Source organism: Sarcophilus harrisii, chromosome 4 (assembly GCF_902635505.1).
Source record: "Sarcophilus harrisii chromosome 4, mSarHar1.11, whole genome shotgun sequence".
In the NCBI taxonomy this organism is placed as follows: domain Eukaryota; kingdom Metazoa; phylum Chordata; class Mammalia; order Dasyuromorphia; family Dasyuridae; genus Sarcophilus; species Sarcophilus harrisii.
In genome coordinates, this window is record NC_045429.1 from 62798647 (window position 1) to 62826619 (window position 27973).

Sequence of the window (27973 nt, forward strand, 5' to 3'; positions counted from 1 at the left end):
GGGGCCAGAAAGACAGTGTTCTCTGCTCTTCTAGATCATTTTTTTGAGGAGAGTAACATCTCTTCTAGAAGCAGCTGTTCCTTTCCCTTTTCTCTTCTGTATGCTTCGACAGTGTTAAGAGATCTGGGAGGGCCCAGGAATAATAAATTCCTCATTTGTGGTTTATTAACAACTGTGCCTTCCTCCTGGCAGTTTATCCATTTCTCTTTCTTAACAAGGGGAAGTGACAGTGAAATCTGGTCCTTTTAGCTTTGGATTTTAGGATACCTTGCCTGTTGAGAGCTTTGCTTAGTTCATGCTGGCCCATAGAGAACCCATGATTATCTGGCATCTATCTTCTTTGTGATCTTAAGCTTCGTTCATTCTGTTCTAGTCTGGAGATTAATATTTTTTGTCTGAGGTGTAAATAGCCCTCTTGGAGGTTAAGATGAATATTGTAGCATGGTCGATCAACTCCATCCTTAAAAACATCTCCGATAATGCCGTCCACACTTGACTTACTCCAGTCATCACTTCTGCTCCCTCACTACATGAGGATTACCTCTACTTATGGAGCTATTCTGAGCCTTGACAGGGCAGTTTTGGTCTATTTTGCTTGGATGAGGTGAGGGAGATTCCATTGTTCCTTCAGGACGTCTTTAGCCATACCATCACACATAGTGGCCACCTTTCCTTTCCAGTTCCCTAATTCCCTTTTATATATTATCTTCCCTCATCAACATGTAAGCTCCTTGAGGGTAGAGGCTATTTTAGTTGCCTTCATTTGTATCCCCCAAATGGCATCTTAAAAAATGGCCAATTAATTTGGGAGCTTAAACTAATGGCTATTTACACAGGTTGCAGTCAGTAGTTAGTAAATATTCTCTCTGTTTTAGCTAAGTCTCTATCTTTTCTCTCTATGTCTATCTGTCTCTCTGTACACACAGAGAGAAAATTTTTCGTCATAGTTCTTCAAAGAAAACTGAAGCATGAAAAACAAATAGATATATGAGGGGAAAATAGATCTTTAGAAAAATAGGTCTTTAAAGAATAGATCTTTACAGGTCAGAGAAGAATGTTCTCCATCTTTCATGTAAGGTTGGGGGCTTAAGGTTCAAGGCTCAGTTTGCAGTGAGAAACCTGGGGATTTGAAAACTGTAATCCAAGGGTGTGGATCACCTGGTCAGTGCCAAAGCAAGGTAAGAAAACTTGTAGCTCCAATGAGGAAACATTATCCAGTGGAAAATCACTGGTTCTGTGATCTTGGGTTCAAATTTCTCCTTTAACAATGTCCACCTGAGCTGGGGAGAGAAAATTAACCTAACTAGCTCTCAGTTTCCTCATCTGTAATTGGAATAGGTAACCCATAAATTCTCATACTCTAGGACTCTCAACCAAGTAAAGTTGGGTAGATTACAGTCTTCTCTGTCATTACCGATAGATGGCGGTCGAATCCTGGAGATCAGTCTCCTATTGCAGCTAGATCTGGGGAGTGTGGGAGAATGTCCACCTTAGATTGTATAATAGAGAGGTACCCCCAGATCTACTTAAAGACTACAGCTTAGCTGATGGTAGGAAGAGCAGCTTGCTCATCAGTGGGAGTAATTCTGGCAAATTTAAATATATATATATATATATATATATATATATATATATATATATATATATCAACAAAATTCCAAAAGAAACAACCCCCAAAGAGGTGAAATAGAGAAAATGGTCATAGAGGTAATGGAAAGGTAGGGATCCAGGATCAAGAACAATGGCAAGACCAGAGGAAAAACAGTGAAGATTCATAGAGAATGAATTTTGGCAGGAGGAAATTATAAGACTCAAACAAAAAACACCAAAAAGTCCCTCAGGTGGGTCAAACACAAATAGGGAATGACTGCCCATTCTTCCCCATCTAATTCAGAAGACACAAATCAGTCCTTCAGAATCTTTTATTAACGAATAGAAAATGCATTAAAAAAGGAACTATACAGAGGCTAAGAGCAATCAGGACTAAAAATACTAGTTAACAATGGTTAACAAGCGTAGATCCCATTCTCTGAGCTACATTTCCATGGAAGGGTTGGGAGGCTGGTTTTTTTTTTTTTTGTTCTCATTATTTATTTTATTTTAGTTCATCAAAATATCCATTGATCTGAGGAGTCCACATCTCCTCCTCTTCCTTGTTCCTTCCTGCCCTTCTTTCTTTTAAGTAAAGGCTGTCTCAGCATACTGTAGCTACAAAGTCAGTAAGTTGTTTTGGTTATTGTTTGTTTCTTGAAAAGATTGATAAAAGTTAAAACCATAAACACAAAAGTGAAGGGATCTGGGGCTCTAGTGTCTTGGTGTTTCTTTCTGGGACAGTGTAGTAAAGGATAGTGTAGGTTTCATTCGCCCTGAACTATGGGCAAATGACTCCCTCCCAGATATAACACCATGCTTGGGGCCTCTGGGTTTTTTAAGCCATTTGAAAATAAGGTAGTAGGATTCATGAATATGAATGGTATATATGAGAGCTTAAAGGCTAACTAGAGAACTCACCACTTCAATTTTGAATCCTGTAATCCTCAGAATGATCAGTTCTCTAAGTCTGGATTTGATTGGGGGAAGAGAAGGAAGTGGCTCCAGGTAAGGAAAAGCTAAGAGGGAAGAAGTGAAAAAAAAAGTTGATTTCTCTAGTTAGGCTTTATACTGAAAAATGGAGTTTTTCAATGGCATAACTGGTACTGAGGTAGCCCTAGTTTTTATGTTCTATCCCACTCCTTTGAGAAATTAAAAAATTATTATTTTATAGCTTATAAAGGGCAAAAGGATGTGATTTTTCAGAGCCCATCCTCACTGTTCCCAAAGTAGACCCACATGAGCTGAGAATGAAGGTAATCATACCACTTCTGAGCTGGATCTGAGATGCCCCACCAAGAGCATCAGTGAAAAGGAGTAAGTGGGAGATGAAAGGAAAGAGGATATTTTGCCTAAAAGAATTAAGAAAACTTCCCCATGGCCTGTGTTCCTCATTATTGTTCCACTTCCTTTCACTTCTTTATGTGGCAAGTAAGTCCCTCTTATGGAAGCAGGATTAGCAATTAATTTTCCAAGAAGCCAGAAGAGATGATTTCTGTAATCCATCTCCCTCAGTTCTCCATGATTCCTTGTCTTTCTCCCCTGCCTCTTTCCTTACCAAGTGTAGACTTGGGCATTTCCTTAATTCCTAGGATTGATTGTCAGGGTCTACACGAGTTACTAGTAAGAGCAGGCCACCAGATTTGCTGGTAGAATACCTTTCTTATAGGAGGAAGAAAGAAAAGAAATGATAGTAGAAGGCCTTTTGAGATTGGGAGATGCTAAGATAGTGGCCTCTTGGCTCAATTAATGCCAGTTTCTAGTTACCTGCCCTGTGATTAGAACTTCTATGCTATTGACTCTTCAGTGGGGAGAGGGAGAAAGTATAGCAGTTGATGGATATTGCTACTAACCCTGGAGAGCAATTTTAATATGTAGATGTATGTGAAAATTACTTCAGAAAAGGCTGCCTTGGGAATTAGAAAATCCATTCCTATCTCTATCACAATATGGCATTGGACAAATAATTTTCCCTCTCTGAATTTTGTTTTTTTCATTTGTAGAATGATGGGATTTGACCTATATTAACTGATTTCTCTTAATTTTGTTTTCAGCCATAAAGTTCTACAAACCCATGAATTCTTATGAAGAATCTTTAGAGTTCTGTGGTCTTCCTATTAGCTAACTCTAAAATAGTAAAAGATGAATAGATAGTTCTCAGAGAAAGCTAGGACTGCAATGTCATATCAATGATTGACTCTGGAAGCTGTTGAATCAATGATTTACCAGTGTCAATCATTTATTTGCTAGATGTACATCTGGATCTCTAGAGCTACTTAGTTAATCTCAGATATCGTGTGTGTGTGTGTGTGTGTGTGTGTGTGTGTATGTGCATATTTCTCCTCCTCAAAAAGAACCATCTACTGAACTTCCCATATGATAATAATTTTGATTTTTTCCTTTTTTTGAACCAGATCTATAATTTCACTATGATAGAGAAGTTCTGGGGAGAAACTTCCTTCTGCCTGTACATATCTGAATCTGTTCTTCAACTTCTAATCTTAGTGAATTGCTTGGAGGACCCAGAGATGTCAAATGTATGTATTAGAGATAGAACTTAAATTCCCGATTTCCTGATTCCAAGGCCTTCCCTTCAACTATATTTCCATATTACTTCCTTGCAAACATGAATTCAACTTAATGCTAAGCCAAGAAAATTTTCATTTGCCATGCACTGGACTTGAGAGAGTGAGAGTTAAATTTATTTGAAATGGAAACCTAGTATGCCATCAGTCAGGCCCAACCTCATGGTCCAGATAATCAAAAACTTTTTCAATTATCTTAAGCAAAGAGGCAAAGTTTGTCAAAAGAATAAGAGCAGTGTTATTCAGAGGTTATGCAATAAGCCATAATAATCTGGGGGAGCGTTTTATGTTTAGATTGAATATGATACTGCTCAAAGACAACTACTCAAGGGCATTTGGACAGTTAGATGGGACAGATTTGATGAAGTTACATATCAATTAGAGGTGAGGAAGAGGAGAATTTTAAAGAAGTTGAATGAAAACACTAGAGATAAGAGCTAGTTTTGTATTTATCAGTAAACAAAAGGTAAAGTAAGGTACCAGACAAGACTGCTTGAACTTGAGAATAGTTATTTCTTTTTTTTTTCTTTCCTCATAGAAAGAAAAATGGAGATAACAAGACATTCTAAAGTAGTATCGAGAGAGGAACACCGTGAGTGATTTCCTCCTCAGCTCTGCCAACTGAATTCTACACAACATTGGACAACCTCCTCTGATTCAGTTTCATCAGATTTAAAGTAGCCAATCTATGGGGAATTACTAGGGCACTTAAGGCTGATTCACTAACTAAAAGAAAGAGAATAACAATTGATTTAAGACTGGAAAGGATTCTAGGGATCATCTGATGTAACCTCTCATTTTTTCAGATGAGGACCAGATGGTTAGGACTGTTTAAGGTCATACAGTTCATAAGAGGCAAGGCCCGAATTCAAAGTCAGGGCTTTTAATTCCAAATCCCTTTCCATTTCTTTGTATTCCTTCCTTTTTTCAGGTTATCTGGGTTAAGAGATTTGGCCAGTAAGTATCTGAGGTTAGATTTGAAGTCAGGTCCTCCCAATTCTAGGATTGGTTCTCAATCCACTGTTCTACCTAGCTGTGCCTTACTCCTTCCATTTCACATCTGGAGGCAAAAAGGATGAGTTAGCTACCTACCCTGTGATTAGAATTTCTATGACATTGACTTTTCAGTGGAGGAAAAAGTATAGCATTGATGGATATATGTAACTAACCCTGGAGACCAATTTTAATAATATGTAGATGTCTGTGGAAAGCCAGCTTTGACTTCACATCTATTCACCAGCTTCTCATCTTTTGATTGTTCTTCAAATATTTGAAGAACAAAGAAAGGCAGGGGAGGAAGAGTCATGTAAGCAAATCTAGTGTGGATGGAATTAGAGTAAACCATAGTTATTTCCTGAAATTGGACTGCAGCTTATATACCAATGCCTTCACTTGAAGCATAGTGACGTTTTTCTTCTTTTGGGAGAGAGTTTCTTTTTCTTTAAATTTCATTTGTTCTTTGAGCTTGTGTGGGTAGAGCAATGCTAAGATGCATCAGTAACTATTGATGGGAATCTCATTTACATCCATATGAGGCTTGCTTGTAGAGGAAATAAATGTTGTAGGAAAAAAATGTAACTAGAAAGCTGGCCATAGAGCTCTTATAATATGACCACAGGGACCCTACTATATGGGCAAAAATACAATAGTCTTAAATCTCTTCCAGTGCCTAATATAGAGCTCTATCCTCCATCCTCATCCATGATTTATTTCATTGGTTTGAGGAACTCCTGATATGGAACTCCCTCCAAAGATGCAACTCAACCTTAATTTAATTTCTGAGAGAGTTGCTTGGGTCACTGAAAGGTTTAATAATTTGCTACATCCATATGCCTAGTGAGCATCAGAGGAAAGCCTTGAACATTCCTATGTTTCCCTGACTTCAAGGTCAATTATTTATCTGCTATGTTATGCTACCTCCCTTTGCACATAGTAGGTATTTAATAAGCAGTTAGTAAGTGAATGAATGAATGGAGGCACTGAAATATGTGCAAAAGGATCCTTTAACATGGCACTATTTAGATACTTTAAATTATGCCACCAGAATTCTGCATATGGCTATGTTAACCCTATAATATCACCATAAGGCTCTTCCAGAACCTAGGACAGTTCCTTGCACATAGGGTAGAGATTGATACTACATTCGTGCTTCAGTTGGTATGGAAAGCTGCCTGCCAGGTAAGGAAATTGCCTCTTCTAGTGCAGGTAGGCCCCTTCTCTGGAATTTATAATCTGAGAGTCTTAGACTTTTTTGGAGCAGAGAGATTAAGTGTCTAGCTGCAACAAGTATCAAAGGCAGGACTTAAACCCAGGCATTCCTGACTTTGAGACCAGTTTTATCCACTATATCACAATTGACTTTCTCAGATTCAGCATCCTGAGTGCTTAATAAATGAAATGTTTACTGCTATTCTAGTAATCGGGGGTATAGTGATGTGGTAGGGAAAAAAGACCATTAGATTTGAAGTTGGAAAGCTTGTTTTCAAGGTTTGATCTGTTTCATCTTGTACAAGACACTTAAAGTCTCTTTCCCTCAATATTCTTATCTCTAAAACAGGAATAATAATACTTCTATCTTCCTCCTTGGGTTTTGATGTTCAATTAAATAAATTATTAGCAAAGGTGTTTTATAAGTCTAAAATCCTTATAGCTGTTACCTCTTTTAACAAGCACAAACTTCCCAGCTATGCTTGCTAATTGTGTGGGGAACTCCCCACAAATCATAAAATAGTTTTGTCCATGACTTTTGGATACAATCAGTGTTAAGTCCCTAAGAAACAAGAACCTTATTACAATTAATGGCACTATGGGTTATATGAGGTTGGATTTGGGGATCAGAATATTGGGAACCTTGAGTGAAAGGCAGATGAATCCCTGAATCATACAAGACCAGCTCAGTCTCCTGAGATTCTGAGGCTGGACATGCAGTTCAGTCAAACTAAGGCAAGGAGTGGTAGAGGGTCATAGAATGTGAGCACTGGAGAAGACCTTAGAGATCATTATCATAGAGATCATCCAGTACTTAAGAGCTGAAGAAAAAAGGGTTTTCAAACTGAACTGGACTTTTTAATCTTTGAAAGCTCCCTATTAAGTTTCCAAAGAACATCCACCAAATATTGATGGGAAGAAGTCCCTTTTTGAGGGTGGGGAATGGAGGGGGGTAGAGATAGATCAAAGGGATTGAAAAACTAGCACGGTATCCACAATACACAAACAAATCCCAAGATATTATTCGGTGACAGAGAAGCTCATTTTCAGGTTGAGAGTTCTTCCTTCTTTCCCCTGAAATCTCTATCAGAGGCTAATTAGGGACTTTTAATACAGTTGACTCCGTATCTCAATCATTCTTTTTCTCACTATGGTTTCCTTGTCTAGGATGGAGAGAACAAAAGACTATACTGCATTACACAGTAGGGATGATTGAAACATCTCCATTTTGGAGCTGTTAGCTAAGTTCTATCAAAATCATGAAATAGACTTGTCCGAAAGGACAAGGGTTCCTATGCATGAAGTCACAGTACTTTTCATGGACTAGATTTAAAAAGTAAAAATGGGACAATGATTAATTGGTTAAGTGTCATAAAGGTAATTTTCATGTGGCTTTTCACATGGTATAGCTATCTTTCAATAACTTTTAAATTTGGATGAAACCTGTTAATTTCCAAGTGGAATGAGGTTATTAGAATTTAACAACTCTTTTTATTTGATAATGAATTGGTTCATAGGTTCCTGGATCTAGAGCTAGAAAGGACCTTAGAAGCAAACTGATACAATATCATTTTACAGATAAGAAAATTGAGGCCTATGGAAATTAAATGACTCGTGTGTGTGTGTGTGTGTGTGTGTGTGTGTGTGTGTGTGACTCATGTAGTACCAGAGTTAGGATTTGAACTCAAGGCTTCTTGATACTAAAGTTAGTGTTCCTTTCACTATACTATGTAGTTTCTTATATCCCTTAGGCTATTTCCCACTTTCTCTGTGCCTTAAGTCCTATTTTGTTGCTCATTATCAAGAAGTCTTTGTTAAGCTTTCAAAATCTCTTTTTTTCTAGGTTGGCTGGATTCTCCTACCCCACTATTTTTCTTCAAGGATTGAAATGGAATCAGCCTCATTTATGATTACATCCAGGAATCATATCACTTTCAGTCTAGAGGAGAAATCCCAATGTCTCTCAGTTTTTGATCTCTCCCCTTTTGCCATATTTTTTTTTTTCATAATACTGTCTCTCTATTCATCATTACTTTTCTGCCCCCACTTGTCCAGTCTTGAAATTAAAATATAGTAAAATGGCAGTCCTATTTTCCTATCTAGTCTTCATCTGTTTATTAGAAGATTAAGACTCATTTGTATTTATTGATTTTTTTTGATAGGTTAATTTAGTTTCATAACTCTGTCAATCCATGGGTATAGCTATCATGTTGGTAGGTGGCCTAGACATGATGGCAAGAATACTAATTTGGAGATTAGAATGATCTGGATTAAACCCCCTTGTCTATTGCTTGCTACCTATGGGATTTTGGGTCAATCATATAATCTCTATTAGCCTCAGTTTTCCATTTGTAAGATGAGGAAGTTGGACCACTAAGTTCCATCTCAGCTCTAACATCAGCCAATGATCTGCTGTTTCCTTCAAAAACAGTTGAGTTCATGGTACTGGTAGGGCTCAAAGCAGGAGATGAGGGCATTTTGATAGTTGATTAACACGTACTGGAGTAAGCACATGTTTATGAAAGCAGATGATGAGGTAGTCAGTATGTTTTACAATGCTCTACTGAATATATGAGCACTGAGGCATAAATGGGAAAGGAGCACTAGGTTTTGTAAAAGATGGTAAACTGTGGCTCAATTTTAAGAAATAATATAGGAATTTTTCAGAATTATTCAAAAGAAAACTGCCAATGATATTTTTATTACAGTGTAGTTCTATTTGTGCCATTTCTGCAATGTTCTTGCTGGATGGCTCATTTCCACTGAATGGCAGGACTCTGTTTTTAGGGTTCCTTCTTGATAAACTCTATGTTTCTAATACAAGCTGCCTGGGGCCAAGGAAATCATGTCTTTTTTCAGAATTTCAGCCTTGACTATCATCACAATAATGAACATGACCATAAGAAATATATGAATTAAAAGTGATTTTGTTTCCCTGCTAATTGACATGACTGGTCATTGAGTGGATTCATGTCTTACTTAGCAAGATCTTTCCTGAAGTACCATTTCTCTGTCTTTGGCTCTGAGATTTACACATGACTCCAGATTTTTACTTTTTTTTTGGTAAGGGAAAAATCTTTTTCAATTTTCCAATCCTTATAAAATGGATCATTTCTCCTAAATCAATTTCTATTTTGCCAACATCTGTAGTTCTTCCTACTGTTTTGGCCTACATATTGACCAACTCAACAGAACAGGTAGATTGCTGTCATGGGATAGACACTATCTCAGGAGTCTTTTGAGACCTGGGTTATAATTCTGGCTCTGCCCTCAGTCAGATATGTAAGTTTTGGGAAATCATTTAATATCTCTGGGCCTGTTTACTACAAATGAAAGTATTGAATTGGATGGCCACTGAAGTTTCTTCCAGAAGACGTTCTGTTTTTTTCTCATATGTATGTGTACATATATGTTTACATGTTTATTTATATGTATGCACACATAGGTTTTCTTTTTCATTTTTTTACTAAAAATTTAGAGCTTATGCTGAATTCAAAATGGAACATTCTAGCCTCATTTTCCTTGCTGAGTGTGCCAAGATTTTAAGAAGCATGTTAAAGGAGCCCACTGCTCAGATTGCCACCTCACTGAATCCAAACAACCATTTTATTTCCCCCTCAAAGAAAGACATATGTTAGGAGACACACTAGCTAGCCCCAAGGGATTGCTATTCCTTTCTAATGTAGTCAAGTTTGTGTTTGATCACTAATAACTTCATGAGAAAATTGCTAACTCTCAGACTTAAACAGTGAATGCTGGGTAAGGGTCCTAAAGTCTCTGATCTGGATATAGCCCTGGGTTTGCAGAAAATGGAGAAAGTCAATGGACTGTCACCATAAAGTGAAAAAAGGAGGGAAAGAGAGATGGGGAGCTGCACAAAGATTTCAGCAGCTAGTATAGGATGTGGTTGGAATTTATTCTGAAAGTAGAAAAAGCTTCCAAAATAGCCACTGTGACTCCCTGTCCTCTTAGGCTTAGGAAAAAAAAAAAGAAATCAAATAGTGATAGTGAAGATACAGCATCTAATAAAATGGGAGGTAGGCACAGGTCTCTCCTCTTCACCTTTGGATTTTTAGATGTAATTTGCTCTGGCACTTTTCATTTTTCCTATCCTAGGTAAATAATAAAGGAAGGTGGAGGAAAGTTTCTTTTGAGCTCATCGACTAATGGGGTCATTTCATCCCCACTGGGCCAAGATTTACCACTGCTACCCCATACTGACTGATGGAATAGCTGTCTGGTTATTCGGCGGGATTACTTTGAGTTTAACTGGTTGGCCCACAGTTCAGTGATACTGACTGTGTACAGGCTGTGGTAGTTGGCATTTCCTCAAGAAAAGGAGCAAACATTTAGGAAACACAGGTACATGTTTTCTGTACTTACTCTGAGGAGTGGAATCTCCTTGTTGGTGGGGACCATGTTTTAGGTTTTGTTATATTGGTTCATAGCATGGTGCTGAGTATATAATAGATACTCCATAGAGAATTGTTGATTGGTTGACTTGAAGGAGATTTATGGTGCAATATGTCATGGCATATGAAATCCAGTGTCAGAGATTTTAAGTAGTATGTATTCTGAATCAGTGTCTGGGAGTAGGGATGACAAGTGCAGTTGGGAAATACCATTGTTAGTGGATGAAAGAGAAGTGGGGCTCCCTGGGAAATCTTAAAAGAAAGAGCACCTCTTGGGTAAGAATAATAAGAAGGACAGAAATGAGAATTTAGAATCCTTTAAAGGGAGCGTAGGTCACTAGAATAGTGAAAGGCCAACACATTGTTGCCAGAAAAATTATGTTTAAAAGCCGTCTCATCTGTTGGCTTCCTACTTAGGGCATATCATATTAATAGCTGGCTAATACATCAGCCAGATGAATGAGTTAAGGCCCTATTTCAGAGACTGTCAATAACCATGACTCAGGTTAGGAAGATGAAGGGCATCTCAGAGAAAAGACAAGAGGGAGAAGATGAAATCCTAACCCACCAAAATGGTAAGGGCTGGACTTGTTCCCTGGTTTGGTCTTTCATGAAAATTTTCCTTTGTCTCCTTTAGTCAGGAGTTGGAGTATGATTAAATAGGAAGGAGACCTGGGATGAAGGGTCAGGACCTTGGAATTTCATCACCTGGGAGAGCAATTTGTTGTGGCCCTGGTTATCCCCTCTGTACTGGCTTCCTGCTTCATTCCCACTTCCTTTTATACCCTTAGTAGATTGCAATAGTGCATCATTATTATTTCCCTCCCACCTTATTTCATATTATAAAATACAAACAAATGACAGAAAAGGTCGATTGTTTATGGGCTCTCCTCTGCTCACAGCTGTAGGGACCGTCGTTTTCTTCCAACTGTAGGTCGGTGGTTGTAAGGCCGCATCTTCATTTCCACAAAGGGGATGGAGAACTCGTGGCCTTTCCAGTGATACCAGTTGATCCCCTGTTCGGGAGAATGATAAGGGTGTCATATTCTTTTTTTACTTTCCCATTATTCCCACAATCCAGCCCTGAGATGAGAAAGATGAGGAACAATGTGTTTAAAGGAGAAAAGGAGTCCAGTATTTGAGTTTTGCAGATTTTCTATTTATATAACATCCCACCATTCAAGTTCCTCATGTGTTGCCATCTTTCTGAACAACCAAAGAACTATAGATTTCTGGTCTGAAGTGGAAATACTTTATCTCCACTTGTTGGGAGTCACCTTTTTAGCTTTTAGTGCTAGAAACAAGTAGATGTTTCCAAGTGTTATGAGAGCCTATTGTACCTACAGATTCAGTTATTTTGCTATCATGGTATTGTCATGTGGAGAACATAAAAGAGTTGCTTCTGGAAGAATCATGGCCTATAAGAGAAGTGCCTTGGAGAGATTGACTAGAGCAAATGTACATCGTCTGTAAGTGGTTCCAGCCAGTTAACCTCACATGCTGAAGAGGAGACTGATTTTGTTGCAAAGGGATATTTAAAAAGTCCTATCAATTTTCATTATAGTCTCTTTCTTTTTCTCATTGTTATTGTGGGACTTTGACAACTAATCATGGACAAGGAGCTTATGTTTGACCTTGAGAATCTGGGAGATACAAGGGGGCCTTCAGCATCCTATTGTTTCAGAGCTTGGGTCTTGCTGCCAGCACATGACCTTGAAGACAAGTTTAAGAATCCTTCCCCATGAATTAGTCTTCTTCCTTTTATCTAGGGCCTCTCGAACCCTACAGAGGATCAGGTCTTGAGGATGACTGCTGGTTGGCTCTACTTTACTGAAGATCAGTATATCTTGTCAGATCTAATATGAAGTTGAAAATTATCTCTGGCTTCTAGTCCTCCATCCTGCTTTCTTTTTATCATTTTCACTGAGTTCCTGACTTCCTGGAGATGGGATTCGATGTAGTCATTTAAAAGAAAAAATGATTCAGAATCATGTGCCCCGCTAAACTATAAGACAGAGGGACTCCAGACTCTAAGTTAAATGAAGTTAACTGAGTTAACTTGTTAAGTTAAGTTAAGTTAAATGAAAACACCAGTAATTAGGTGCCTGGTTAGGTGAAACAATTAAAAAAATTAAAAGGGTGATTGTTTTTTTAACACATCACCTTTCTCCAACATTTGTCCTTACCTGACTGTGCCTGGATTCACCATACTTTCCATTTAGGTTGGTTCGGTGGCAGTTCTTATACCACCAAGCTCCCTTGTAGGACATGGCACAATTGGTAACAGCAACATCATTGTCTCTGTCTTCAGTGGAGAATGGCCTCCCCTGGTGATAAGTAAGGGAATCCCCTGTAAAGAAAGAAAATTGGGATTTAATGGGTACTCATCTTTGAAAATGTGCTCTTAAATGGAGTCCTTCATCTAATACCCCATAGCTGACTATGCCATTGCTACCTTCTCCAGCAACCTGGAGTCAGTCCATCACATGCTGATCTCTATCATTATCCATAGTCTAAAACATAACTATCTGGAGGCAAAGGAGTCAGACTGGGATCAGGAAGACTTGAGTTCAAATCCTATCTTAAATATTTGCTAGCTGGGGCCAGTTAGATAGCCCAGTGGATAGAGCACCAGCCCTGTAGTCAGGAGGACTTGAGTTCAAATCTGGCCTCAGACACTTAATACTTCCTAGTTATGTGCCCCTGGACAAGTCATTTAACCCCAATTGCCTCAGGAAAAAATTATATCTATACTAGCTGTGTGATCCTGAGGAAGTCATGTAACCTCTCTCAACCTCCATCTCCTAAGTGGGGATAATTCCTATTATGTGATCATTATAGATTCCTACTATACAACTTCAGTCCAATTCTTAGAATTCTTTCTCCTTCTATTTCTAATCCTTTGCTCCAATATTCCCGTCAGTAGTTGATTCATATGCCGCTTCACAGAGAAGACAGAGCATCTGGTGTAAGCTTTATTCTCTCCAGCTTTAACAGAGTACTTTCCCTACATTTTATCTTACACTCCTTTCCAGTTCAGTGGAAAAGCTTGCCCTTCTCTCTGACAATCCAAATCCAATCCCTCCTCCTCTAGTACTTCATTTCTACAATATACTCTCCTTCTGTAACAGTTTCCATCTTTCCCACTTCATTGGCTCCTTTATGTTTGGTAGAATAAAGATATATTAAATGTCTACACAGACCTAGTTTGGAGGGATAGATCCAAACATAAAAATGAAACGGCCATTGTTCTCAAGGAGCATTCTTTCTACTCAGATGTGGATAGATAAAGATAACGTCCCTCAAATAAGTAAGTGCATTTTGGAGGGAGGGAGCTCTAATAAATGGAAGAAGGGCAGGGAATCAGATAAGATGACTGCTGAACTGAGTCTTCGGGCTCCGGAAAAGCTTTTTCAGGTAAATGAAGACTGTGCTTGTGGAGAAGAATGCATTACAACTCCACAGAGGTTGGAGCTAGAATCTCAACCACAAGTCCAGTTTCCTAGGAGTTAGTGAAGAACAAGAAAAGGACTAGACTAGGAGCTAAGACTAGAACAGTGAATTGGAACCAGTTTATGGATGGCCTGCAAAACCAAGCTGAATAGTTTGTCTATTATGTGAGGGTAAATTAAAGGTTTTATGGCAAGGAAGTGACATTTCCACCCTCAAACTTGAGTAAATGTCCTCTACTATACTTAAGTAACACTAACAAACAACTTTGTCCCTTGCAAACAAAAAAGAGATCTTTTTGGGTTCCTGACAACTTTCCTGGGATTGGTTACATTACGACACTATATACCTCATGGTATCTATCTCAGCCAGTGTAGATTTGAGGATCTGAACCCAACTTACTTTCAATCTGAACCCAATTTACCTTCAATCAGCAGAGGACAACATCCTTTTCGAATGCAGTCCATGACGAATGCCTCTATTTCCCACCCACTCTACCTTTCTTAACTTTTTCCTTTTACACATGAATATAACGTGACTTTCTTAACTTCCTAAAATCTGACTTTTGTTCCTATTACTCTACAGAAATTACTCTCACAAAGTTTACTCAAACTCCTTGCCAAATTCAATGACTTTTTCTTAATGCTCATTCCCTTTAAACTCTCATTGGCATTTATTTACCACCCACCCTCTCTTCTGTAAATGTCTTCTCTCTTGGCTTTCATGATATGCCATTTTTTCTGACAATCTTCCAATGTCTCTGCTCCCTTCCTGTGTCCTTTGTTAACTCCCCTTTCATCTTCTACTTAAAATTTTGTTCCAAGCCCTTTGTTCTATTTCTGTAGAGGGCCCCTATGGCTCTGATCCCCATAACTTCAACTAACATTCCAATATGGATCATTCCCAAATTCACATATCTAGTTCCAATTATGCACTGTCACTCTAGTCCAAAATTTCCCATAGTATATAAGATATTTTCACTTGAATGTTTCCCAATCACCTCAAACTCAATATGTCCCAAATAGTATTCACTAAATCTCTCCAATCTAAATGGATTCTCTTTTCCAATTTCCTTCTTCTGTCAATTTTTCTATCTCCTAGGATTGAAACTTTAGAATTATCTTTAATTCTTCCCCCCTTCATTCCCTATACCAATGTCACCAATTGTTGTCATTTCTTCATTCTACATATTGCTCTGATTCTCCAATTCCTTTCTGCTGCAACACAGGTTTTCATGGTTTTTTTGTTTGCAATGATTATAATATCTCTTAATTGTTAACTTTAACAATGCTAATATCTTTCACTCCAATTCCTCTTGCCTAGTATTACTATACTAATCTTCACAAAGAGTATTTTGATCATGTTTCTCTTGTGTTTTATAACTTACAATAGATCTCTATTGTCACCTGAAATTTATGTCTAGCTTTCAAGATCTTTCTTGAATCTGGTCTAATAAGGGCACCACTGTATAGAAGAAAGAGATTTTGAGCCAGAAAATCTGGGTCTGAATCATGGCTCTATTATTTATAATTTGTATGACCTTGGATAAGTCACATTAATTCTCTTGGTCTCAGTTTTCTCATTTGTAAAAGGAAAATTATTTCTGAAGTCTCTTCTTGGTATAGATCTGTGTTGTGCTTATCTACTCCATATGAAATTATTTCTCATTGTTTTCCAGCTCATACAATTTATTTTGATCAGACAGCTCCCTGACTATACACAGTATATATCATATACTGGGGCCTTTACTCATGCCATTTGCCCTACCTGAAATGCCATTCACAATCTTCTCTGACTTCCCCAATCCATCCCATTTATCAGGAACCAGTTAAGTGCCCATCTTCTTTGCAAAGACTTCCTCAAAAGTCTCACTTCACCTTGATGACTCCCTTTTCTTCATTTCTAAACTTATAGCCATAACTATATAATTAACACTTATCATCTATTTATTTTATGCACTAGTTAGGGACAGAATAAAATTAATGAAAGTTGCTGAAATGTCTGCCTGACATTTTTCACCTTCAAATATGTTAAAGTGCTTTTTATCTGAATTTATTTTACTTTTTACTACCCAATCCAATTTTATGCCCTTAAAATTATTGCAAACTTTTTATGGTCATAGACTATGTCTCCTCACTCTTCTTTTGCTAAGTGATTAGTAGAGTGCTGACTTTATATTAACATTCAATCAATTCTTGTTGACAAACAGATTTGTAATTTTATGTTGGACCCCTATTAGATTCTCAGCTGAAAACTTAAATTTTTTTTTAGCCTTATGCTTAGCAGAATAGTAGGAAAGAATAAACTCAGAATGGAGGTACTGATAAATAGGGTAAAAAACCAATAAAAATATTAATAAATCTGTAAGGGGTAAGAATTAAGTTAAAAATTAGATTGAGCAACAAGTTAAGGTAAATGAGAATGGAATTGGAGAAACTATTACATTCTGAAAATTGTAAGAGAAGAAGACAATGAAATCTTCCTGCCTCTAGGTCTTTAGGCTTAAGATAGACAACCATTTGTCTAGGTTTGAACACTGGTGACAGATCAAGTGACTGTTTCCTTTTCTATGAAAGCATTTTCTAGCACTAGGCTAGAAGTAGGAAATTGTGACAGATGAATTTCTGTTCTGCATTAATGGGAGGGAGTTTTCAAACCAAGAGCTTTTCAAGTCACGGTCCCAAAATTAAAAAAAAAAACAAAAACAACATATGAATATCTCTATTATATATCTTATAGGATTTTAGAGAGGAGCTAATAAAGTCACACAAGCATTCTGGGAAGTGCCCTATAAATGCAGGTTGTGTTTAATATTATTATCGAAACTCATCTGGTTAAGCAGTGGCAATTTTTCAAGAAACTGTGATTATCCCTGAAGGATTCTGGAAGATGGAGGAGTAGGTTGGTAAATTTTAAGCTCTCCAGATCTCCTCCACAAATAGGACAAATTTGTACCTCAGGGCAAACATAGGGTGGTGAAAAACCAGGAAAACTTGAGACAGAACAGGAGTCCTCCTGGTACAACCCGAGAAAATCTGAAGAAAGTCCCTGGGCCAAGGCTTAACCCTTGTGAAGTGCAAACATCCCTAGGCTAGTTCTGCAAAAACTTCAAGTGGGGAGTCCTGGGATGAGCTAAGTGTGACTGGAGCCTCAGCAGGAACCACAGAAACTTTTGCCTCCTGGACTGCTTGAGGAGTCCGGCTCTGAGTCTAGGAAGACTGAGGGAACCTCAGCTGATTGGGACCACCAGGCCCAGGTGTGCTGCTAAAGAAGCAGCCTTAGGTAAAAAGGAACAAGTACCTGGTGAATGCAGAAGCAGTGGGGCAGGGATGCTTCTGGCTGTGGGCACTGGTAGGAGGGTAGAGCTCTTAGTTTTGGGTTCCTGGTCAGAAGAAAGAGCTGAAGAGAAACTTGAGGCACCATCTTCTCACTCCATGATTAGAGGTGCTTACACTAATACCTCTTATTTTTTTTTTTAAAATGACCTACAAGGAAGAAAGAACCCCACCATAGAAACTTACTATGGAAACAGTGAAGACCAGAGTTCGTCTTCAGAAGAGGACACTGAAATAAAAAGAGCTTCTACCCCAAAGTGTCATGTGAAATGGCTTCCTGTCCAGAGAGAATTTATAGAACTTAAAAATCAAATGAAAGACACTGAGGAAAAACTACCAAAAAAAATCCAAGAAAAACAAGATTCTGAAAAAAGATCAACCAACTGGAAAAGGAGTTAGAGTCTCAAAGAGCAAAATAATTCTTTGAAAATCTGAATTGGGCAAGGGGAAGCCAGTGAAACTATGAGAGACCAAGAAATAACAAAATATATGATAAAGAATGAAAAAAAAAGAACAGAATATGAAACATTTTATAAGAAAAATGACAGATCTGGAGAAAAGATCAAGAAAAGAAAACATAAGAATAATTGGATTGCTTGAAAATTGTGATAAAAAAGAATCTTGACACAACAATGCAAGGAAGAATCCAAGAAAATTGTCCTAAAGTGATAGAACAGGAGAGGAAAGTAGAAATAGAAAAAGTCCACTGATCAATCATTACCACAATTAGATCCTTTGTAAAAACACATAGGAATATTACTGCTAAATTTCAAAATCCCCAGATCAAAGAGAAAATTTTGCAAGAAACAAGAAAAAAAAAACAATTAAAATACCCTGGAGCTACAATTAGAATTATACAGAACTTATCAGCAGTTACAATAAAAGACTACATGTGCTGTACTACATCTACTGACAATCAAAAGAACTAGGCCTGTGGCCAAGAAATATCATATCTAGCAAAATTATCTATAACATTGAACAAGAAAAAATGGACATTCAACGAGCTTGCAGATTTTCAGGACGAAATCAACGAAATCTGAACATAATAAAAAAATTTAACATATAAGAGCCAATATCAAAGATCAATTTTTAGGAACTCAACATGGACAAATTGTTTATGTTTTTTTTTTTTTAATATGAGAAATGTATACCATATGTTTATGTTTGCTGTCAACAATAGGATAGCTCAAAAGAAAGTTTTGGTGGAGTTGAAGTAAAAATAGTAGGCAAGTTATGGATCAGAATTAAAGCTAAGAGTCAGTAGGGATAGGAAAAATATGTGTTTATGTGGGGAGAGGGATGGAGAATATATGTGTATGTATAGATCTACATAAGTATAAATATATCTTTTTTAAACTATAGTTTGCTTGGAGTTGGGGGAATGAAAGAGAGAAAAAGAATAAAGTAAAATGATTGCACAGCAGAGAACAAAAGAACAATTTATAAGAAAGCAAAGAAAAGATGGACATGTGTGAATATAATTTCTTCTACTGAAATATATATATATATATATATATATATATGTATATGCTTTCTTGAACTAGTAATTTATTGTTATATATTTTGAATCCTCCCTGATGTTTTGCTGGGCACATGACAATGTTCTCTTTTGTTTTGTTTATTTTGTTTAGGTATTCCTTTTCTGTTTATTTCTTATTCTGTTTTTTTAATAAAATAAAATTTTAAAAAATAACAGAGTAGTAAGCAACATGACTGAAGCTAGTTCAAAGCGATTGGAGGTGATCTGTGGATTTATACTGATATCTCTGTAAGGTTTGCAAAACACCTTACATATCTTAACATATTTGATTCTTCTAATAAAAGATTGGGAACAAATCATTGGGAACAGAACAGAACAAATCTGTTTGGATAAAATTAATGATATAATAATAGGGGATTAGAGTCCCACTTGGGGTAGCTAGGTGACACAGTGGATAGAGTACTGATCCTAGAGACTCCTCTTCCTGAGTTCAAACCTGACTTCAAAGGCTTACTGTCTCAGTTTCCTTATCTGAAAAAAATGAGCTGGAGAAGGAAATGGCAAACCCACTCTGGAATCTTTTTCCTAATCATATTCCAAAAGAGGTCACAAAGAGTCAGACATGGTTGAAATGACTGAACACAACAAAAGAGCCCCACTTAGCAGAAATGCTCTTGAAAACCTCTGCATGCATGTACCCTAGACAAAGGAGTGAAAACAGAAGTGAAACATTAAAATAAAGTGAGTCCATTTTATTCAGTGCTGTGCCTGGCTCATAGTGAGAATATTGATAATTCTCCTTGATTGACTGACTTATTTGTCTCCCTGACCCGGGCAGCTTAATTTGTACCAGTAGGACTTCTTCAAGAACAGGGGCACTAGCATACATCACCTCTTACTTGGAATGAAGCTTTTATAGCTACATGTCATGTCACTAGGAAACTTCCATCCAAATAATTATTCATAATAATATAGGACAATGAGGCATTTAAAATTTGAACAACAGAAATAATCTCTTGAATACACATGGAGCCTTTTGCTTTATAAACACTTCCATCTATATAATTTCATTTTTTTCTTTATGACTCTTTGAGGTTATATGGGTACTATCTCTCCTATTTTATAGATAATAAAACTGAGGCACAATGATGTTAAGAGATTAAGACCATATAACTATTAAGGAGAGAATCAGGACTAAATCCAAGTCCTCATATCTCTTCAGCTCCACACTCTTAGTAGACTATAATTGTTTTGTGCCAGGAAGAGAGTTAACGGCTTTTATGTGGAAATAGCCATGAACCTCCTAAGCCCACCAGCTTTGCCAGGTCCCTGTGGCCCTTGGATTCTGGATGAGGGCAAGAAAGTACCAGAAGTGCCATTGTAGTCTCCTATTCGGAGCTTGTAGAGGTTTCTACTATCCCCAATAGAGAACTTGTCATAATAGGCGTAAACCGCTTCTTGGCCATCTCGCATGTCTATCCGCAACTCATATCGCCCTTGGGATGTGATCTTGTGTATGTTATCCAGTCCTGCAGAGAAAAACAAAGAATTTGAGCGAGACCTGGGTCAGAGCAGTCTGTGTCCACATAACTGGTGTTGGATGAAGAGGAGATGGAACAGCACGGAATAGGAGAGGCCCCAGACACCGACCCCTCTCCCCTTCCCACCATCCCCAGCCCAACCACCCCAATAGAATAAAAGCTGTGAAGGCAGGGAAAATTTCATTTTTGTTTTTGTCTATCCTGTGCCTAATGCAATACCTTGCACATAATTGGTTTTTAATAAATGTTTGCTGAATTGAATTCCTGCTGAGCTGCTGTAGTCAGCACCCTGTTGTTCAGAACTAAATCAAACTCTCATTGTTTTATGTGTGTTTGTCTTGCCCTTCTTGCTAGACTACATGTTGCAGAAGGGCAAAGATCCACTTTTACTTTCTTTTTGTTCAGTTCCTGGATGAATAATTCTTGATTTGTAATTATCTTTTCTATGCTTCTATAGTACTTATGTTGGGCATGTCACAAATGCCCAAGAAATATTTGTTAGCTGATTGCTTGCCATTCCATCATTCCCATAACAATTGTCATGGGGTCAAAGGACTGAGAATTGGAGGACTCTTTAGAGATCATCTAGTCCTTGATCAAATGGAGGCCTACAGAGATGAAGTGATTTTCCTAAAATGGTATTCATACCTAACTCCTTGGACTCCAAATCTAGTTCATTTTCCATTATCTAACTTAAAAGAGAGACAGAGTTTGTTGAATTTCCTCTAGACTCCTTGTCTAACTTCTGTTAAATTTCATATGTGGGCAGATTCTAATTTGGCATCAAAACTGACCTCATAGATTTTGTTTGTACACATCTCTGTTCTGATCCATACCTCCTGCCAATCCTGGACCTCCAGGAAATTGCCAGTCACCTCTAATGCTTTCTTAATTTTCCCATTTCCTTCCTGAAGTGGGTAATAACATTTCTCTCTGGAGCTAAGCGAAGTGACTGGACTCATTTCTCTTGTGACCTAAGGCTGACTGGTGCCTTGCTTCTTGGAGATGAAAGACCTTCCCTTCCTCCATTAACTCATTTTGCATTTACCCCAGCTGGGCAGCTCTCTCCCCTTGTAGCTCCCTCATGTCAAATCCCATCAACATAACATCCTATTGATGAGGCTAGGAAGAGACAGCACAAAGGGGGAAAATAACACAACAAGATAAAAAATAGATCAATAGAGAAGCCAAACAAAGTGCAAGGTAAAGAGAACAATTTGGGAGCTGTCAACTTTCTGAACAGACACATGGAGGCAGGTCAAGTAAGTGGAAAGAGCATTCCTCATGACCTGATTTGAACACAGAGAGTAAGAGATGGACAAAATGTCAAAGAAAAGCAGGGAGAATCAATACCCAGCCAAAACTCATCCTCTAAGTTTCCGAAACCAACACGGTAATCTGCCCATTTCCGGAAAAAATCTGTCAGGCCATTCTGCCGTCTCTGGAACACCTAAAAAGGCAAGGGGAAGAAATGAGAATGGGTACTATGGGTGGGTACTAAGCAAACATCAGGTAGATTTGGATTCTCTCTGTGTCTCTGTATATCTCTCTCTCCCCTTTTTCTTTCTCTTCCCTCCTTCTCTCTCTCTCTCTCTCTCTCTCTCTCTCTCTCTCTCTCTCTCTCTCTCTCTCTTTTTCTCTCTCCCTCTCAACATCAGTATTGGACCTGTTATTTTCATAGATGCTTTCCTTCTCTTTCTATATCTACACTTTCCTAATAAGATTGGATATGATATCGGCAATAATTTTCACTCCGAATGTAGACAACAACACAGGTATGCATAAATCATTTAGAATGGTTAGAAGAGATGGTACTGGCCCTATACTTTTTTATGTAGTTAAAATGGAATTTTTCACCAAAAGAAAGGGAATAACTCTCATCAGCTAATGACTGACACCATCATATTGGAGGCAAAGTAACTGCAAATCATTCACTTTCCAAGCTGTTTAAGTGCTAATTTCATTTACCCTCCAATAAATCAGCTTCGATTTCAATTTCCAATTATGCTTTAAGAAGGAGGCACACATATGTCAGAGATATAAAAGGGAATGTCTCCCAAGAGCAGCTGTTATGAACAGAGGTACCATTTAACTTTTCAAAAACGACCCATTCTCAGCAGTTCAAAAAGGCTAGCTCTATATATAAGCAGTCAGTGGAGAGGGAGGTGAGATTGGTTGGAGAGAAGGTCATGATATAGGACTTCTCATCCCTCACTCCTCAGCTGCCCAGGGATAATTTGGGGTCAGACATTAGGAGCATTCAAATTTTTAAGAAATTCAACCTAACCAATATTTATTAAGAACCTTCTCTGTACAAGGCACTGTGTTTGGCATTCAGGACACAGTGATTAAAGAAAAGTGGTCCCTGCCTTCAGGCTTCAGGGAAGTGAGCTGATTCAACATGAATAGAGAGATAAGTACATATCAAGTAGAATCAAAACAAACAAACAAAATGATAGCAGAAAGCAAAACATTAAGAAATGGGGATAAACAGGGAAGGCCTCTGGAGCAGAGACTTGAAGGAAACTTGGGATTTTAATAGATGATACAAGGAAGAGAATACATGGAGGACCACCAGTGCAAAGGTGTTTATTTTACATTCTTTCCCAGCATTAGTGGGGACTCATTTATTTTACTTTCAACCCTGCACTGACCAGATCTCTGGCATAATTCTCAGGAGAACCAGAAAATGAGGCCATTCTGAATTTGAAGTCTCAAGGTCCCTGAAAATTCTCAAATATTCTTCATGAGACTCAAAGTTATAATAGCGATAAGGATGGATATAGTGACAGGAGCAGGATACTAGGATTTTGAATCCAGACAACTCCACATGTCTCTGTTTGGTTTGTTCCCAACACCTGCTTTCAGTAAGACTGAGAAGGAGCCTCTCCAGGAGATCATTCAGCCTACAAGCATCTAGAAAACCACTTCACCTGTTAAGTACCAGGAATTAAGTCAATTTTGCTTTCTTTTATTTTTCAAGGCCATTTAGGATTTAAGACTCAGCATCCTCATCTCTGTCCCCTATCATGTTCATTCTCACCAAGAATTTTAGGAAATTTTCAGGGACCTTCCATGTTCAAAACTCCTCTGGAGTTCTTTTTCTCTTCCTCTTCCTCCTCAATTAACAATATTTAGGAAAGGAATAGAAAGGAAAGTAGAGAATCCTGATTTGTCTCCCCTTTTAATTCTTTCTTACTTGCTTCCACATTGCTTAGACTCTTTGTGTTTAGGTTATTAAATGAGGTTTCCAGGAAACTAAAGAAATGGGAGAGGTTGAATTGTAGCGATGGATAAGAGGGTATGGTAAAAGAAAAAAAAAAAAACTGAATGTTGAGAGGCTTTGAGAAATCCCATACAGTTACTTACAATCCAGCCACCTCCATCTGTTGACATATCACAGTATACCTGGACCTTCTGGCTCAGATCCCCATTGATGGAGATGGTATAAACCCCACTGAGAGTATCTCCATTCATCAAATGTTGGGCACAGTCCTGAGGGTGAGGGAACACCCGACCGCCTGGATAGGAAGAAAAGGAGATTGCCCAAGAATGGTTATTTATAGTTCCTTCTAGCAGAAAAAGAAAAGTGGCTTTTCAAAGGGGGGAAAATATATCTACACCCACACATGCGTGCACATACACACACACGTCACCTAACTAAGTTGTGTTGTGAGAAAAATTACATTCAATTCATTCAAAATATGCTTTATAGTTTTAAAACTGCTGATTATGGTCACTTATGGATGGGTCATCATAAATCAGTAAGTATTTCAGGCAACCAGTTTGTCGGCCACCTTTTCAAGAATCTGAGGCTTCTATCACTCTATATTGTCTTGAAAATAATTACTAACAATTCCAACAGACTTATGATAGAATCATTGGCATTCAGAGAGAGAACTATGGGGACTAAATGTGGATCACAACATAATATTTTCACCTTTGTTGTTTGCTTGCTTGTTTTTTTCTTTCCCATTTTTTCCCGTTTGATCTGAGTTTTCTTGTACAGTATAATAAATGTGGAAATATATTTAGAAGAATTGTACACGTTTAACCTATATTGAATTACTTGCTCTCTAGAGCAGGAGGAAGCTAGGGAGGGAGGAATAAAAATTTGTAACACAAGGTTTTGCAAAAGTAAATGTTAATATATTGTATTTAACATATACTTTAACATATTTAACATGTATTGGACAACCTGCCATCTAGGGGAGGGGGTGGGGGAAAGGAGGGGAAAAGTTGGAACAGAAGGTTTTGCAAGGGTCAGTGTTGAAAAATTACCTATGTATATGTTTTGTAAATAAAAAGCTATAATAATATAAAAAGAGTGAATGTTGAAAACTGTATTTGTGTATATTTTGAAAAATTAAAAGCTATTATTAAAACAACAACAACAACAACAAAACTTCCACTAAGATGTGCCTGAATGGACAAACCTCTAGTGAGTAGAGTATTATGAGTTAATATAGACTTGGTAAATTTTTTTTTTATGGGAGAAGAGCCTTTTTTTTTTTTTGGTAATATTCTTATAGTAAAGCTTTTTGAAAAGCTACATGATATAAGGCATTTCAAGGAGCTCAATTTGGTTTTAAGAGTGCTTAACACTTCTACATATCAATAAGTGTATACATACATAATTATATGTATATATATGTATCCATATAATATTTGTTTATATGTATAGATACACATATACACATAAAAGGGCATATATAAAACAGACAGCATAATATGGTAGTAAGTGGTAGCAAGTATAGTAACATAGTAGGAATAAGTATGTTAGAGCTGAAGTTAACAAGACTTGGTTGATCCTTACTTACTGCTTGTGTGATCTTCAGTAAATTACTTAAACTCTCTGGGTCTTAGTTTTCTCATTTGTAAAATAATGGGGTTAGACCTGACTATCTCGAAGACTCCATTAAGCTCTAAAATGTGATGCTATTGACGTATATTTTGTGGATATGGTCTGATATGTGATTTCATGATACATGTCTGTGTATATTTGGGAAGGTTGACATGCTTCAGGCTATTGGATGAAATCAGAAGTTGATGTATTAGAAATATTTTGGAACTGACTGAAAAAATGAGATGAGGTTCTAGGTCTCCGTATATAAAAGAAGAGTTATAACATCACATTATTTAAGCTTTCAGAATACTTCGAGGAAGTATACTTCCACCAGAAGTCTGGTTGATTTAGTCCAGAGTGTCAGTCTCCCATCTTCACTCTCATAGTGACCCTGTCATTGGAGAGAATGGATCAGCCTGGAACTGAGAAAGAACAAACTCAATATATTGCTTCAAAGATTATGATCTTTTGAGGCACAGAAAAGTGACACTATGGACTCTAGAAAGACCCTTGGAGCCCAACAGACATACCTCATGGGATTGACATTATCCATTTGTATGTGCATTTTCTGAGTGGATGCTTTGATGCTGTATTTGTATCCTCTTTCCCCATTGGCTCTGTATATAGAGCTTTGTGTGAGAGTACCCTAGATTTGGGGGTGGCATTTCTGTAACAACTATTTGTACCACATATATTTAGTAAATGTACCTAACTAAAAGCTAATTAACTACAGCTGGCTAATTAGTTATCAATGGGGATTATACTGGATGGCATGGACAATTGTTATAGAAATTTACCATTGTACCAGATTGTCTCTGAAGGAAAATTTTAATCTTGTCTGTAATAGTTTTATTCATTTCTATTAATTTATTTAATTCATATAGAGGTATAATCTGTTTTTAACACAACCACTTTCTCTTGCTCTTGGTTTGTTTATTCATTCAACTCCTTCACACTGGTAGATGTAGCCTTCCTAGAAAATGACCACTACCATACATTTATGACTCAAACTTACTTATGTTACTGTGGGTTCAACTATTGTGTACATGCTTGTGTGTATGCATATATTCCTACTCTTTCTAATTATAGCTTCTGAGCTCCAACCAATGTCCTTTTAGAGTGTACATTTATATAAAGTCAGTCACCATGGCATCTTTTGATTTTAAATGTGAAACATTTACTTAACAATAAGGAAACGGCAAGAATAGTCATCACAGTTATTTAATATAATGAAAATGCAGTAATAATATAAACATGGTCTACATATAAACCTGGGTCATATGCTTCCACTATAACATCCATAGGGAAGAGTGGGCATACCATGATAAAAACCTACCAGGAGGCAGATGAGTGGAGAATTACATGTGTCAAGGGAATCTCACAATTTTAAGGAATAATTTGGTTCCTTCACCAATAATCTATACCACAGAAAGCCACTGTTCTCCTAACTTCCCTTCTGGTCTTCAATACTCTCTTGCTAGGCAAAGTATCTCATTTTTCTTTTGAGTTGATAAAGTAGTTTTAAAAAAAAGCTCTTTTAATTCACAGTTGTCTTTAATAGGACTCTGACAATGTGTTAAAGAACTGACAAGTAATGACAAAGAGAACAGCAATATTCTTCAAGTTGCCTCTCTGTAAAGTAGACAAGCTCAGCCAGCTCTTTACTCAACAGGATTCTGCTTTATTTGATTATCTCTCTAGCCCTCTTCTTATAGTAAATCAAAGTTCAGAGCAAAATTACTCAGATGACTCTGGACAATGAAGACAAATTCAGTCAGCTCTTCCCTTAACAGGATTCTGCTTTGTTCGATCATCTCCAAACCCCTTTTTATAATAAAACAGATAAAAAAACCTGTTTCTTTTTCTTTATCTCTCCCTCTTGTACTAAAAAGGAGAGAGAAAAACTCTTATTTAGTACAAGAGATGCCTAGTTTTAACAAGTAGGCATCTCTCAGAATATCATCTCTTTTAATCTTTATTTGGTACTGAAGATCAACAGCCCAAACTAGATCAGAGTTCACTTTTCTTCCAATATGCTTCCCAGAAACCGTTTTTACAGACTTTTAAAAAATCTAATCTGAAGAGAAATTTGTCTTCCAATCAGTAATCTCTGAGCACAGTTATTGAAGCCTTTCTTTTTAGCTGGCTCTCCTAATGGCTTCTTCATTTCTTCTGATGTCTTGAAACAGAGCCTCCTTGTGGAAAGTGAGTCATCTTTTACTTCAAGTAAAATTAATGAAATTCACCTTTCTATTATGTATGAAACTGAGTCCTTTTAAAACCTTCTAAACAATTATTTGATTACTATTTTGTAAGTTTAATCTCTAAATCTAAAAAAAAGTCACATGAAAAAAGAGCTAAAATCACAATATCCTAAAGCCTCAGTAATTTCTCTACCCTTTTTAATTCATTCATCAAAAATGTAGTTTTCTGTCTTGTCTTCCTAACATCCTCTGTCTTTCATTTTATTGGAGAAATTTTTTACAAGTAAATTTATTTTTCATATACAGGTTTTTGTGTGCTCCT

General features: G+C 37.3%; 1 protein-coding gene across 2 annotated transcripts in view; it reads right to left on the reverse strand.

Moving 5' to 3' along the window:
- Window positions 1-8144: 8144 nt before the first annotated feature.
- Window positions 8145-27973, reverse strand: part of TNR (tenascin R) — a 690019-nt gene continuing 670190 nt past the window's right edge. For both annotated transcript variants that reach the window (XM_003767456.2, XM_031936928.1), the window contains 5 exons: window positions 23971-24122; window positions 21955-22051; window positions 20428-20589; window positions 12982-13145; window positions 8145-11811 (listed from right to left, as the gene is read on the reverse strand). In XM_003767456.2, coding sequence (XP_003767504.1) covers window positions 11692-11811; window positions 12982-13145; window positions 20428-20589; window positions 21955-22051; window positions 23971-24122 — 695 coding nt within the window. In that variant the 3' untranslated portion in view covers window positions 8145-11691. The remainder of the gene's footprint in view (window positions 11812-12981; window positions 13146-20427; window positions 20590-21954; window positions 22052-23970; window positions 24123-27973) is intronic.